Raw genomic sequence first — 15,467 nt, 5'->3', positions numbered from 1 at the left:
CTTGTGCTACCAGCTGTGGAGTTGCCAATTGCCATCCACCTCCAACGCGTTGCCAACAAAACATTTGATGCCAGAGCAGTCATGGAAAAGGCGCGACTGGAAAAAGGATCGAGTTTCTGATACCAACCCCGATGATAATGGCGCGCGACGGCTGACATCCCTTCACATGTGGACGCTTCTGTCGCGAACGGAAAGCTAATCGCTGGCCAATGGCCGTCGGCTCTCGGCTCATGCCATTTCCACCCCAGCCTGCGTCACGGCCTGCGACGTCAAACCGTCAACCTCACAGCTCGCCCTCGCCGTCCCTTGCGCTGCCAGAGCCGACACAATGCTCCTCATCGGCCTGACCGGCTCCATCGCGACGGGCAAGTCGACCGTCTCGTCGCTGCTCTCGTCGCCGCCACATTCCTTACCCATTGTTGACGCCGACATCCTGGCGCGCAAGGTGGTCGAGCCCGGCACCAGCGGCTACAACGCCATCGTCAAGTACTTTGGCCCAACTACACCCGATCTCCTGGTCGAGCCGTCGGACTCCATGCCCGAGAATGGCCCCGACGGCAAGGGACGGCCGCTGAACCGGCCCGCGCTGGGCAAGCGCGTCTTCGGCGACAGCGACGAGCGCAAAAAGGACCGCGCCGTGCTCAACGGCATCGTCCACCCGGCGGTGCGCAAGGAGATGTTCAAGTCGGTCCTCGGCTGCTACCTGCGCGGCCACTGGGCCGTGGTGCTCGACATCCCGCTGCTGTTCGAGAGTGGCCTGGATCGCTTCTGCGGCGTCACCATGGTCGTTGCCGTCTCCGAGGCCGACACCCAGATGAGCCGCCTCAGGGCCCGCGACCCCCACCTCAGCCGGGAGGACGCCGAGAACCGCGTCCTCAGCCAGACCGACGTGCGCGTCAAGGCGAGGCGCTGCGAAGCTCGCGGCGAGGGCAAGGGCGTGGTGCTGTGGAACGACGGGCCTAGGGAGGAGCTGGCAAAGGGCCTTGAGGAGGAGATTGCCAAGCTGCACAAGGCGAGCCCCGAGTGGTGGTCATGGGCGCTGCTGGGGTGTCCGCCGCTGGCTCTCGTCGTTGCCGCGTGGAGGTTCTGGCAGAATGTCCAGATTAACAAGCGCTGGGAGGCGTCGCAGAGGGCCGAAGTCAAGGGCAAGCTTTGAGCGGCAGGAGCAGCAGAGCCGCACCTTCTCTTTACGTCGCTTCAGCGTCTGGGTCGCCTGGGCACGGTTTTCACAGGCCGCCAATCTTCTTTTTATACCAACTTCCAGTCCACTGAACTCGAATGTTCTACCCTCCCGAGGTCCCGTAGCCTCGGTGCCCTCCTGACCACCAGTGCTGTGTTGTGCGCTGTGCCGTGCCAAACGCACAGCGAGTGACTGAACGCCCGTCGACGTTGCTTAGCCACCCTCTCGCCTCCTTCTTGCACGCTCTCCTCCTCCTCCCCTCTACTTTGTTTACCCCTCTCGCCGCACGCCTACCTCTCACCTCAGCCTCGCCTACAGCGCTTCTTTCCTCTCCTATGCCGCACCGTCCTCGCCTCATATCGCTGTATCGATGACTCAATGCAGTCTGTGACCGGCCAGGGAGACTGCTGGACATCCTAATCCTCATCCCGCGCAGTCTTTCAGCACTGAGCACCGACACGAGATCTTCCCGTCCGACCGCACCTCACCACCGCTTGATATTCCAACCAGAACATCCAAACAGACGAAAGCCCAGCATCGCGTCACACACAATGACGCAGCGCAAGGGACTCAGACGCAAGTATCCCGCCACCTTTTCTGAGTGGGTGTGCGGAATCAGTGTCGAGGATGCTCTTGGCCCTCGAACCCCAGCTCAGCCCCAGCCACAACGCAAGGTCGTCAGGGTTGAGATCACCACCGACGACGAGACGGAGGAGGACAGTCTCAAAGTCACGTACCCCCGCACCAGCCGAGCCTCAACGCGCCAAGAGTCGGATATCGTCGTCAAAAAGGTCCGCTTCGAGGACACCCCGAAGAAATCTGCCCTAAAGAAGGCGACCACCAACGCAACCGAATCTGATTCCGATCTGTCCTCAAAGGACGGCGCCGCCGACAGTGAGAGTTCCGAAACGGCGCCAGAGAAGACGTCCAACACCAAAAAGAACGGACAGGATGAATCGACATCCGAAGCCGGTTCTGATACAGAAGGCTCCGCCAAGTGCGCCAAATGTGCACAACGCCGCAAGAAGGTCGGCGTGAGCACTAAAGACGGAGAGAAGCAATGTGCGAGTGATTCGGAAGGATCTCAGTCAAGCACTGACAGCGCTCCCAAAGGCAAGAAACATGGCAAGCAAGCAAAGTCCAACAAGGACGCAGCCACCGCGGCTAAGGAGAGAAATGATGCGTCTGAGGCCGATGATGAGGCTTCTGACTCTGGCAAGACGACTGCAGACGAAGCAGACGCCCCTGCGAAGAAAAGTAACGCGAAGAATAAGCAGCAAGGAAACAAGAAGGGCAGTGGAAAACAGCCACAGGGAAGCGGCGACAAGGGACAAAAAGCTCAAAAGAAACAGGAATCTCAGCATGACAAGGCACAGGCGTCCAACGCTACAAAGACTGTGCCCACCAAGAAGCAAAAGAGTTCTGAGAAGAAGGCCGAGGCCGGTAAACACCGACATGACAACAAGAAGGGTGACTACCCCGAGGCGTACCTCGCGCCACATCCCCGTCGTCCGCACCTTATTGAGCCGATCCGCGCAGAAGTTGTACAGACCGAGAAAGTGGTCGAGGGCCCTGAGGATCCTCCGCCAAATGCCTACTACGATGCCGAGCACGGCGTCCTGCGTGTCTATCATGGACCTGTGTACGGAAACCACTACTCTCAGCCCCTATACCCACGGCGCGATGCATCTGCCCGTCCACTACCCGTTGGCATGCCCCATCCCCTGCATAACCCATACTATTATGGTTTCAACCAGGTGCCGCCTCGAGAGGGTAATGGCAATGAGCCTGTAACGCAAGGCATGCCGATGCCAGCTTGGGGTGCCGTGTACCCTCCGCATGGCTATATGACGGGTTATCAAGCCGGTCCGTTTGGGCCGTGGCAGCCTGACATCAATGCCCATAACACGAACGCTGCCAACAACGCCCCTGCCGACGCCAATGTGACCGGAACAAGGGGCGTCTTTAGTCTCGTGGAGGACAAGAGCGGAACAACGTCGAGCAACTTCAAAGATAAGGACGGGCAGAACAATGTCACCCCCGGCAGCATCAAGGTGCGAACTCTCCCCTGGGGCTACTGTATCACCTCTACTAACCGAATCAGGACTTCAAGGGTCACGACAACCCTTATCTTCCCAAGCGAGACAGGTCAACATTCAGCACCTACGGCAGTCGAGTCCCATCCAATGCCAGCCATGCCAGTAGGGTGGCTAACGCCAAGGCAGCCGTCCCGCGCAATGATGGAACAAACGACACCGGCACCGGCCAGCCTTCTGAGGGCACATGGGACAACAATGCACAGAGCCAGGAACAGGGCCAGTGGGGCTCGAACGAGGACCAGAATCAAGGCTGGGACTCACAGCAGACCAACGGCACGGGCGACAACGGAGGCTGGGGAAGCGCCTCCAACGGCGGGAATGGGGAGACGAATGGGAACAGCGGCTGGGGTGACAGTGGCAAAGACGTGTCCAAGACGAAAGGCGGCTGGGACAACGAGAGCAACAAGGCCAACAACACCAGCGGCTGGGACGGTGACGCCCAGGCGGGAGATGCTCCCACGGAGCCAGCTTCCCAGTGGGGAGACTCGAGAGAGACAGACAACTCCGCACCGAGCGTGGTCAACAACAACAATGTCATGCCCGGATCCTGGGACGCTCCGGCGGCTGCGCCAGCTTGGGGTGACACGAGCATGGCCGCAAGCACGAATGCACCTGGCTGGTAGGAGTCTGACATTCTACCTTTCGAGGTCTCGAGAATCTTCAGCAGGGCAAGTAGTAGCTAAAGCATGGGGAACAATGGTGGCTGGCTTTGGAGTTTGGGGCTTGGCCGATTTGGGGCATTGCAGTGCTGGGAACTTCGGGGAGATGGCACATTGTATCAACACAGAGCACGTAGCACTTGTTTGCCGTTAAGGAGACATAATCGCCTTCAAGAGACCTCCAACATTGCAGGTCAGACTGCGGAGCATATAGCAATGTCGATGATGGTCGACACTCAGGAATTCCAATATGTGCCCTTAACGGAGTCACCCGACCATGGACCTCGAACTACCATGTCTCCAAGATCACTTCCTGCCCCGTCAGTGTGTCGTCCTTCTTTGCGGTTCTCCATTGTTCTGCGTTGATGTTGCCCGCATGATCGGCAATTCCCGTCCTGCCACCTTTTTTGCACGAGCAACAGATGTCGCCTCATGGTCCCCAGACTCTCCACGGAATCCCTCTATCAATAGCCTCTCTGCAGTCCAACTTTGCTGAGGCTCTGTCACTCAACTGGCCCCTCGTTTTCAAGATGGTGGCCCCCACGCCCCAGATTGCCTCGAGTGTTGGCTAGGGCGTATCACCACTCGGGCTTGCTCCAACAACTTCTCTCATAGAGCGCTGTGCCTGTGCGCGTGCCAGAGCGAGGGCAAACTTGGGTTTCAGTCTGTTGATCCGCTTGACAGTGTCTCTTTCCAACGCCCGATCCGCCCACGCCCGATCCTTGACGAAGTCAAGCAGCAAATGAGGCTGGACCGTCAACTTGTCATATGAACCCTCGGAACACCAGTGACCAATACGTGCAATGAGGCGGTTCAGGACTGTCGCCTCGCTTTCTTCCTGATGGCGGCGAAGACAAGAGTCGAGCGTCATCCAGGGGGACAGGTCCTCCCAAGTGCGAATGCAGACTTCAATTGTCATACCATCGCCCTGAAGTCTCATTTTTGCGAAGTCCACCGAGACGTATGGGGGTGGGCTCCGATATTCGAAGAACGCGGAGTTGAACTGTGCTGGATCAGCCAGCTTGCGGCGTTGGCTGCGAGTCCGCCCTGACACGAAGTGGCCCTGCTCGGGATCGAGCCGTGACTCTCCAAAGGCACGAAGATCGCTCTGTTGGTAAAACTCTCGAAGGTGAATCGGATTGACAGGCATTTGCACCTCTTCCGGACTACAAAGACTGCGCCATGCGGAATCGAGCTGTTGTCGCCCCTCCATGCTCAAGGTACGGTTGACACCGTCAATTTGGAGTGGTTGGAAGCTTGCTGGTAGGTAGATGTCCCTCGTGGCACCATCCGGATGCCATTCAAACTTGTATCCAGCCCGGTCTAGCTCAAATTTGAAGCCATGGCGGCGTGTACACCCCAGCCTGGCGACTCCAAGGACGGCGATACTGCGCAGGCGATGCACCGATTGGATGAATCGTTTAGTTAGGGCTGCAATAGCACTCTCCGCGTCTGGGTAATTTAAACTTTCAAAATGTGTTCTCTGGACATGGAAGCGCTGGAGAACAACGATCTGAAGACTTGTGCATTGACCTAGAATGGCGAGGCAGGGATTCCAGGGATCGGTTCTGGGCGGCTGATGGGCTCTGAGAATCCCCCCTGAAACCGTGATCTGGGTGATGGCTGCTCGGCGATCAGGGGTTATAGCAGCCAAGTAACTCGCCATGTTGTCCAACGCGTAGAAAGAAAATTTGGAATACTTGCTCGTGTGGCCCGGGTTAGCACAAGTATCTGTGCGGTCAGGACAAGAGGCAGCTTACCACATAAAACGTCTGCAAGATACGTTGGTCCTCCCTAAAGAGGCGACATGTTCCCATCAAGGAAGGGAGATCTGGCTTCCCACGTTGAAACTTGGTGTCTGCCGCTGACAGTGTCTCCATGCGGAACATGTGCCTGGCTTCGCGGAGACCACAGGGCTGAATTTCATGCTCTGAGACCAGCACGTTTCTCCATATCATCTCTCGTACCTATAAGTCAACACACGTTAGCGGCGTTCCATAGCGATGCTGTGATGACTCTTAATAAATCTGGGCGTAAGTGGTGCATAGGGATTCAGGCACACCGAGACGATGTGAAATGGAAAGCGCAGGATCCCATCCTCGTGCAGTCCCGTGAACGTGAGGAATGACTATTACCTCCAAGGGGAGTCGAGCAAACAGCTCATTTCCCGAGCAGACAGGTGTCTCGCACATGTTTGCCGTTTCGCTCGAGGTGGCTGCCCGTAGGTTCGCCGATGGCGACTCGTCGGAGAGTTGGAGAGTTCCAGGAGAGCTGGCCCGAGTATTGAGACAAGATGGCTGAGATGGCGCGGGGAAAAGGTAGCAGAGAGAGATGTGAAGGCGAGACGAAGGGTGAAGTGGATGCAGGCCACAGCCTCTGCGGAAATCATGAAGGCCTTGAAGTGAATGTTCCCGAGCACGTGAGCGTGCAGCCTCAGGAACAACGCAGCGAGGCTTCTCTTCTGCTTCGAGAATCAGTGAAAGTACGCAGACGCAGATTGATCCACAGAGTATCAAGGGCCGCCGAGGGAACTTGTCAGAGGAGAGGATGCACGTGAGCAGAGCGGCGTGGTGCGAATAGGCTCGTACCTCGGGGAGCACCTCGAGCAGTGGCAGTCGTACTAGGTGCTTGGGCGAGTCACAGAGGTGGCAGAGAAGTGAATGAAGGGGTTCCGGGTGGCGCGTTCGGAAAGGTTCTGTTGACTTCTGCCACTGCCTGAACGGCCAGGCAGGCTGGTGGCAGCTGGTGCCCAGCTGGCAGGCAGCCCCTCTCCCCCCCCGCACAGCTGCCCGCCTTGTTCGATTCCTTAGCTCCCTTCACCCTCTTCACCTCCTATAGCTGCTTCACCTTCCACACCGACCGTTCCATCGCACTTTCTGCGGCTTGCTCCTTCACTCAACCGCTTTCACCTTCATCTGCATATTCACGTCAAACCCTCTATCCGGTTTCGTCGCCCTGCACCACTGCCTGGGACAATGGAGCCAACGCGGGTCGGACAGCGCATGCTGGTGGAGGTCGGCGGCGCCGTCATTCAAATCGACGTGACGCTTCTGAGCCAGACACCTCATGGCTTGCAGATGGCTGCTTCGGCGGACGTTCCCATGACGGGAAACCGGCTCTTCAACCGGCTCCCTCCCGAGGTCCGCCCCAGAAACACGACAAGCCCAGCGGCTACGATTTTGCAGCGTCCTTGTCCCTGCTCCCGACCGCGCCTCGCTAACGCCACTCAAGATCAGAGCCAAGATCTGGTACTACGTGTTCCATGTGGATGAAGGCATCGTTCCGATTATCCTGGACTCGGAGTTGCGGGACGACCTCTCGCCGAGCCGAAACGCGCGGATCCCTTACCACGATGACGAGTATCTTCAGAACACGTTCATCCTGAACCTGAACCATACGGATGCCAACGCCACTGCAAGACGCAACTTGAGCCTGGCGACCCAGCTCGTCAAGACCTGCCGCCTGTTCTGGAACGATCTGAAATTCTTCAAGACAATGTACCGCGTGAGTTGCTGCCAAACAGCCATTTCCCCCGTGTTCTCTCGGGGAGGCTGCGCCGTGTACTCTTGCCTCTAACGCGACCTGCAGCACAACACTTTCGTGTTTTCCAGCAGATACATGGCGCTTCATTACATCGCAGCCATAACCCCTGACCGTCGCCAGGCCCTCAGGACCATTCGCCTTTGCAACTTTTACTACTCGAGACGCAACCTGGAGCAGCATCTCGAGCTTTTGGCTGTCCTTGGCCAGTGCCACAGGCTCCAAGTCGTCCACATCAGGCACTTTTGGGTGGATGCAGACGACCACGCCGAGGCTGAAGAGCTCGTGGCCGAGGTTGCGGCTAGTCTCGTCTACACCGTGCGTGACCTGCGAGTCCTCACAATGAGGGGACACGCGGAGTTCTTCTTCGACCCGAGCGACGACTTCGAAGAGGGCGTGACCTTCGACCTCTACTACAAAATCAAGGAGGACGGATACAACTTTTCGTGGACTGAGGAGGGTAGCGACGTTCAGGAACTGCCGTCACGCCGCGGGGAGCGTCATTTAGAGGTGGCGTGGGAAACCTTTAAAAAGAGACGCGACCTGCATCACGAGGTCGACGAGGAGTTCCTACAGTCTGCTAACCGAAAGACGGGTCTCATTTATCTTGGCGAGGAGCGCCACGACAGATTGGTGCGGATCGAATTGCATCCTCACATTTACGGCCGCCAGTGAAGCGGCCAGGCAGGCTTCTGTCGACAGAAACCCCACACGATGGGGAGGAGGACGGCACTGAAAGGGCCTGAGCTCGTTGGCTGAGAGTGTTTGGCGAGCGTACATGGCGATTACCGAGGCGGGATCCGAGCTAGTTGACTGAGATTGTTCGATGGGCGGATATGGCGACTAGCGAGGCAGGATAGCTTGGAATTTCCGCAGGAGAGGCGACAGGGGGTTTGGTGTTTCGCAAGCTGTACGTTTGACAATCAACATTCACCCAAGAGGAGATCTTGGCACAGTCGCGAGAAAAAACCAAAGGCGTCACAGAAAGATTCAGTTCCCATGTGATCGAAATGTTACCGTCTCTCTCAACTAGTCACGTTGAGTTTCCTGGCCCGGTCCCATGGGCAGACTCGCCCTCGTCTGGGGGTACAGCCTCAGCGAACAGCCTACGAAGTCGCTCAGCATAAAGTTCCTTCTCTGCGAGCTTGTTTGCAATAAACTGCGGCACGTCGCGATCCCAGAACGGCGCAACGGCGCTCTCGAACGCCGCCCCGTCTGAGCCTGGAGGCTGCGAAAACAATGGCTGAATACGATACGGAAAGACGGCTGCCAGGAGGCTCGGAGAGCTGACGGCATGTGTGTACCAAAAGCTTCCCGTCTCCCAGGCGTCCCGCATGGTGTGCGTGAAGGAATACGTCTCGTAGCGGGCTTGCTCCGCCGCGGAAGCCTCGAAAAACTCCTGGACCACCTGCGTGTATTCGTCGGGGTCGAGGGCTACATCGTCGAGGTGCTGGCCCGACAGCCAGGACGGCGGCGTGATCATCTCGATAGGCCGGACGCACGCCCACTCCAGGTCGATGATCTTGGCGATGTTCCAGTCTTTGTCGACGAAGATGTTGTCGCGGCTGAGGTCGGTGAGGGAGAGGGCGAAGGGCCCGTCGCGGGAGTTTTTCGTGAAGGTGGGGAGGCAGGCGCGCATGGCTGTCAGCGCGGCGAGCTGGTCGTAGCCGTCTTCGGTATTGTGTATCGAGTTTGGCTGGTGTCTGATGCGGTTGTCCTGACATGCTAGCAGGTCGAGCATGTATTGCTCTGTCGAGGTGTACGTGCGGCTCTGGGTATCCCACTGCGAATGCCCGTGTTCTCTATCATGTGAATGTGTATAGAGAGAGGCCGGTTTGTTAAACTGAGGACTCCTTCGTTGTCGATTGTCCACGAGCCAATCCGTGGAAGCGGCAGTTTCGCGAGTCGCGTCATGACGCCCGCGAGACCGCGGAACAGATTCGTTCGTCGCTTCGGACCATCGCAGTGCTGCTGCCAGGAAGCGCTGAGCATTTCGCCATCCTCCACATACTCCAACAAAAGGTATCCAAGCCCAGAAAGGTGCCGCCGCCGATATGAAAGGTAGCGCGGGAGCGTTCGCCCTCGAACCCAAGCGAGAGCGCGGCGAAACTGCCAGATAAGTCGGTCCACAATGACACATTTTCCAGACCGGTGAACTAGGAAGAGTCAGAGGGTATAATACTAGCAATGGAGATCAGATCTGAAATACTGATTGTAGACAGGGTAAGCCAAAAGCGAGAAGCTTGGGAATCGGGATGTCGGGACAGTGTTGCTGGAGCCACAGGTAGGTGGCAGCCTCGCAACGGAGCTTCTCATCGGCGCTGGCCAAGCCGTGTGCTTCGCCATTCATATAAGGTAGCGGTAGGCGAAGCATTACAAGCTGGGGCAGGCTCGCGGAGCGGTATTGCGGTTCGACGTACACCGGGATGGAGGCATTGAAGCCGCCGTGAAGCCATTGCTTCACGTCTCCGACTCGCACATCCGTCCTCGCTAGGTTCAGGTGCCACGCCACCAGGTCCTCGATTTCAGGCCGTGACTGATACAGCTGATACCAGAACTGAAGCCGCTTCTCCGGGTAGGACAGCTTCTGGAGGATGTCGTCGTCTTCGAGCAGCGCGTCCTGCAAGGAGATGGACCCACGGATAAGGGGTAAGGTGGCCTCCATCTTGTCCGTCAGGGACCGGGAGCGCAGCCGAAGAAAAAGGTGCGTGCGGGCGGGCTGCTCCGCGGCGTGCCGTCGACGGCGGGTAGCCAGACATGCAGTCACTTGTCGGCGTGCGACGGAGGGACAACTCAGCCCTACCGCTGGCGTGCCATTCCAGACTCACGATCGCCTCATGCTTGCCTGGGTTTAGAATAGAACTGGGCGCTCTTGGGCGACGACGATACGTCGGTTCTCCCGCCGGCGCGTTCGTGTCGTGCCACGAGCTGGTGTGGAGAGCTTGGAGGTGAGTGGAGGGAGGAAGGGAAGGAAGCTTGGAGTTGGAGTTGGGGAAGCAACGCGCCCCGCGCCACCTCCAGCAACTTGGAGCCTTGGACCCTTCCAGTCTCCAACTCAGTCCACAATGCACCTCTGCCGCGACACACCAACAAGCCACTCCCCGCACACACGATTAGACCGCCCCCCTCCCGGCACCAGCATCAACAGCCGCTCAGCACAGCCTCGCTCACTTCCAGAATGAGGCTGAAGTCGTGTGCCGAGCGGCCCGTCTGATGCCGCCGACCGATACGCCCGGCAGACAGACACTCCGTCCACACGGCCTCGACGCCATGCTTCGGCGTCTCTCTCTCCCGGCGCTTCCTGGGCTAGCGGGCAGAAGCAAGGGTTGAGCGATCGTTGCCGCTTGATGGGGGCCGTGGCTGTTGACCGGCTGTTGACTTCGCCTGCATGCCTTCATCGCGAGCTTCCACTTTCTCTCAGATACACAGCCCGCTTCAACGACGCCGTCCTTCCTTTTCGGCAACGCGTCCCCCGCGCGCCCCCTGCGGGGATAGCTTCCTCCGGTAGAGCCTCTCTCTCAATTCGGCTTGGGCCCTTCTTTCTCACCTTGACCTTTCTGCTGACGGGCTGTAGCTCGCAGTAGAAAGGCGTTCGACTAGCTTATACCTAACCCGTTCAGCCGAGTCATTGCAAGCAAGAACCCTGGACGCGGGATGTCGAGACTGGAAACTGTCATCACGCCCCGGGAGAAGGCGTGGAAGAGGCAGCCCAGTCCGCCCACTCACACGGCTTGGTAGGTGCCCGCTGGTCTCGGGAGATGGGCTGAGGCGCCACGGCGTGGGAAGATGCCAGCCACCAGCGGCACTTACGATACGCGCGCCATCCGTGGCACCTCCGAGCCCGTCGCGTCTTTCGACATGGGGACGAGGGTTTCGTATAAGTAGGCAGCCAGGGGCCTTGCCGCCCGGTGTCTGTCACTATCGCGCCTCCAGGTGTACACAGCTCTTCTGCCAGACAACGGTTCCTGTCACTTACACACGACCGCACTCACTCTCGCTGCACCCCTCCCCGCCCCCGTCAGATCCCGTCCGTCCAAGATGTACTGCTCGAGCACCAAGGTCACCGCTCTGGCGCTACTCGCCGCCTCGGCCGCCGCAAAGGTGATCGTTGTCAACGTCGGCCAAGGCGGCTTCACCTACTCGCCCAACAACATCAAGGCCGTAGCCGGCGACCACGTCGAGTTCCACTTCTTCGGCGAGCACACGGCCGTCTCGGGCGACTTCAGCAAGCCCTGCAGTCCCGCCACTACTGGTTTCTACTCGGGCGAGATGCAGAGCAAGGTAAGCCCGCTGCTGCCGCCCCCCTCCCTCCCCGGGCTACTCAACATGGTATATCTCGGTGTGAGATGCTGACCCCGTTCGTCTCACGCAGGGAATCTTCAGCGTCCCCATCAACAACACGGACCCCATCTTCTTCTACTGCGCAATCGACGGCCACTGCCAGGGCGGCATGGTTGGCGTCATCAACGAGGGCAGCGACAAGCTTTCGGCCTACAAGTCCGCCGCCGCCAACACCGACAGCAGCAGCGCCCCGGCCAACGCCTACGGCGGCACCAACGGCCCTTCCCCCAGTGGCGGCGCGTCCTCGTCGGCGAGCGGTGCCTCCGCCAGCGGCACGGCCACCAAAGCGACGACTGGTTCGGCAACGGGCTCCGGCACCGGCACGGCTGCCTCCGCCTCGCCCACCACGACGAGCGGCAGCCAGCCCGGCGGCGCTGGCCAGCTGACCGGCGCCGTCGCGGGCGTCGGTGGCCTTGCGCTGGCTGTTGCTGCCTTGGTCGCGTTGTAGGGGCCCTGTCATGGGAAGCGAGCACGAGGAGCGGACGATGGAGTTTTGTACGGGAATATCGGTGAATCTGCCCGGCGTTAAGTTCCTGCAATCCTGGGTATAGGTACCAAGTACCGATGTAATGCAAGTCCCCCTTTCGTGAGGAGTCGACATATCTGTTTGCTAAGTCGGCTGTGTCGCGATATCCCTGGCCATAGCCTCCAGGTATTGAGACCACTCCAATGCGTCATGGTAGCACGAGCAGGAGAAGGGCGCATGCAGCAACAAATCGGTGGGTTTCATATGAGTGGGCAAGTCACCTTGACAGGTTGGAGTTTCCTGCTGGATGAATATACCTTCTCATGATATGCCTGCGAGGAGTCTGCGACGCCATATGCCCTCATGCCTGGCCCGGTGGCTTGCCCCGGCGGGACTATCTATGCTTCTAGACGCGCGATGCAAACGTGTCGTGGGGTCAGTCCCCAATGTCAACTCCTTTCCCATGGTGCGAGTACAAATGTGAAACCCCATCTCTCTCAACACATCGTTCGCATCGCACATACGTCAATGTCGTAAGAACGCGTCGTCGGTATCACGACGCTCGTCATTAATGTGAGCCAGCGCTCAAAGTATGACACAGTCATTAATGGACCTGGGTGTCGGTCAGCTCTGAGGATCAGCCCTGCAAGGATCGGGATTCGGTTAACGATCCTTCTCGGACGGCACGGATCAGGGCGCAACGTGACAGGGTTGAAGTTAGCACTTACCAGGGCACCTTCTGCGTCGCCAGGATCCAAGCGCCGCATATCTTCAACCTCTCTCTTACGTTCGAAGTTCCCAGCAGTCGATATTTCTCTTCGTTGATGATAGGAAGGATGCTGGCGAGCCACCAGGGGAAATTAGCCGGATCCTGGGGCGGAGGGCCATAGATCCTGAGCATCTGGTCTGTCAACCACGGAAGGCTCCTGTCTTGCGTGCGTGACACAAAATCATGCACAAATCGGAAAAGCTCCTGTGTCGTCATCCAGTTTAATTCCGCTGTCGTTCTTGGGACCCAATCCTCCGTATCCTGGGATAACTGAGAATGCCCCGAGGGCATTTCTGTATCACTGTGCTGCTCGCCTTGGATATTGCTCTGTGTTGTGCCGTTGATTCCGGGTTCGCCATTGGATGTCCCGGTTCCATTCATACCGTTTGTGGTGCCGGATGTTTCCCCGTGCGCGCCGCCTTCTCTGGCAGGCGACATTCCCCGACCGTCTTCGTCGGACCGTACCTCGGCCGCTTCCTGGGCTTCCTCTTCTTCCAATGGTGCGTCGGGAATCCTCTCTACCTCTCCGACCGCATAGCCGTCTAGCTCGCCATGTCGAGTGACGCGAAACCTGTGCACCCCCACAGTTTCGATCAGATAGCGACCGTCCCTGTACCTTTCTGTGTTCTCAATGCGTAGAAGGGTGCCGATTGGGAAAAAGGGCATCTCGCCGGGGCGTGGGTGTGGTTTGGGAAGAACCATTCCGAAAGTCTTATTTCCGTCCAGGACCCGACGTATCATCAGGCGGTAACGCGGCTCGAAGACGTGGAGAATAGTCGGCATGGTGGGAAATGATAGAGTACAGACAAACAAGGGCATGTGGGCACTATCAAGCTCCCTCTGGCGTTGTGCGGCGTTGCTCTGCTCCCGATGGAGTACTTCGTTCTTCCAGAAGATCTGGGTCATGTTGAGGATAGTCGAATTCGAGGGACACAAGTTTCGGTGGAAAAGTGGACTCATGAACAGCCTTCGCCTACAGGCGGGACAAAGTTGCGAGTGGTCGAGGATGCGATGAAGGCAGGCCCGGCAGAACGTGTGGCCACACCCCGTGGTCAGCGGATCGTAAAGGATGGCGTAGCAGATTTGGCAGTCCACCTCGCTTCGCATGGCCTCCTGGACCTTGCTCAGCGTCAACGTATTGAACGCCGTTGCCTCATCGGAAGCGGCTGGCGCACCACCCTCGGAATATTCGATGTCTGCCTCGTAGTCCAATCCCCCCTTTGAAGCCAATGACCAGGTGACAACAAGCCTGTCACCAAGCAATAGCTGCCCGTCACCACGCACCTGGTGCATGTCGTTATCGCTGGAAGCAGTTTCGCGTGCGGTCGGCCGGGTTTGCGTGATGTGGATATTCGTTGCGATGCCCTTGCAAGTAGCCTCAACCTCCCTCTCTGCGATTTCGCTGGCCATGATCTGCGCTGCCTTGTTGAGAACAACATCGATACTACAATCGTTGAGAACATGTTCTCTGTCGCAGTCCTGGAAAGGACATTTGAACGCCGGCACTCGATCCGGATTTGCTGGGTACGTGATGGCTGTTGTGCGGGAGTACGTCTCAGGCAAGCACGTTTTGCAGATGCTTCTCCCGCACGGGAGAGTTACGGCGTTGGTGTAAAGGAGGTTGCATTGGCGACATTGGAAGAGTCGCACAATGCCCCGCACTTGATCTGGGGACGGTGTCGGGTTCCATATCGGCTCCAGGTCGTCGTCTGCAGGCGCAGCGACTAGGCTTTGCGCCGCGTCTGTTTGCATGTCGTTACTAGAGTCGTGCGTTGGCAAAGCTTTTATGTGTGCCCCTGGAGCAGCAAGCTGTGCACTTTTGTATCCCGTATGGCGCTCACATTGAAGAGCGGTTCTGGTGCGCGTCGGGCATGAGCGGACTCGGGGCGTAATACGTCGCCGCGGCTGACTTCGAAGCGGTGGGCCGAATCCAACGGTCGCTGCGCTTGATGCTGGGAACTAAACAGTACGAACGGTCTAGAACCGGGTGTGTAAACGTCGCCGTTGAGCTGTCGATGTCGTTAACCTCGGTGGCGGGGTTCGGGGCATCGACTGGCACGGTTCGAGAAGACGACGGCTACTTCGCAGTAGGATTGCTTGTCGTACAAATTGCGGAGGGTTGATGAAAGTTGCGGGACGCCGGCGTCCGTGACTGGGAATAGCATGCAAGTCCAAAATCGGTCGAGGAGCTTGCGTGCCTGCAATGCAGCTCGATGCAGGAGAGAGCGTTGATTGCAGAACCGGTGGGGATGGAGGCAAGGTGCAAGACGTGCGTGGAGGGACGGACAGAGGGACGGACGGACAGACGACGTTTCTTGTCAGTGGGTGACCGCCTGCCAGTCTGCGCCGCTTCGGAGCGAGCGCCGGTGCGGGTCGCGGGAACGGGTGCGAGTGGGTGGCTCCTCCTTGGCTC

The 15,467-nt window shown here is 58.4% G+C and overlaps 5 protein-coding genes across 5 annotated transcripts; 4 read left to right on the top strand and 1 right to left on the bottom strand.

The window, feature by feature from the left end:
• Positions 1–328: 328 nt before the first annotated feature.
• Positions 329–1,156, top strand: PLICBS_000564 (uncharacterized protein; the record flags this gene model as incomplete). Its single annotated transcript, XM_018318419.2, has 1 exon — positions 329–1,156. One exon carries the CDS (start codon positions 329–331, stop codon positions 1,154–1,156), a length of 828 nt encoding a protein of 275 aa, XP_018183944.2.
• A 575-nt stretch (positions 1,157–1,731) lies between these two features.
• PLICBS_000563 (uncharacterized protein) lies at positions 1,732–3,902 on the top strand (the record flags this gene model as incomplete). Its single annotated transcript, XM_018318420.2, has 3 exons — positions 1,732–2,242; positions 2,294–3,234; positions 3,285–3,902. 3 exons carry the CDS (start codon positions 1,732–1,734, stop codon positions 3,900–3,902), a joined length of 2,070 nt encoding a protein of 689 aa, XP_018183945.2.
• A 3,011-nt stretch (positions 3,903–6,913) lies between these two features.
• PLICBS_000562 (uncharacterized protein) lies at positions 6,914–8,153 on the top strand (the record flags this gene model as incomplete). Its single annotated transcript, XM_018318422.2, has 3 exons — positions 6,914–7,078; positions 7,170–7,442; positions 7,527–8,153. 3 exons carry the CDS (start codon positions 6,914–6,916, stop codon positions 8,151–8,153), a joined length of 1,065 nt encoding a protein of 354 aa, XP_018183947.2.
• Positions 8,154–8,511: 358 nt separating this feature from the next.
• On the bottom strand, positions 8,512–10,143 carry PLICBS_000561 (uncharacterized protein; the record flags this gene model as incomplete). Its single annotated transcript, XM_065599622.1, has 3 exons — positions 8,512–9,278; positions 9,490–9,634; positions 9,688–10,143. 3 exons carry the CDS (start codon positions 10,141–10,143, stop codon positions 8,512–8,514), a joined length of 1,368 nt encoding a protein of 455 aa, XP_065455694.1.
• Positions 10,144–11,516: 1,373 nt separating this feature from the next.
• On the top strand, positions 11,517–12,267 carry PLICBS_000560 (uncharacterized protein; the record flags this gene model as incomplete). Its single annotated transcript, XM_018318424.2, has 2 exons — positions 11,517–11,759; positions 11,851–12,267. The coding sequence occupies 2 exons, from the start codon at positions 11,517–11,519 to the stop codon at positions 12,265–12,267; spliced, it is 660 nt and encodes a 219-aa protein (XP_018183949.2).
• Between the last annotated feature and the right edge of the window lie 3,200 nt (positions 12,268–15,467).

The sequence above is a fragment of the Purpureocillium lilacinum genome, assembly GCF_023168085.1.
Source record: "Purpureocillium lilacinum CBS 284.36 DNA, scaffold_1, whole genome shotgun sequence".
NCBI classification, from domain to species: Eukaryota; Fungi; Ascomycota; class Sordariomycetes; order Hypocreales; family Ophiocordycipitaceae; genus Purpureocillium; species Purpureocillium lilacinum.
Note: the sequence above shows the minus strand (reverse complement) of the source record. Positions and strands in the feature narration are given on the sequence as shown.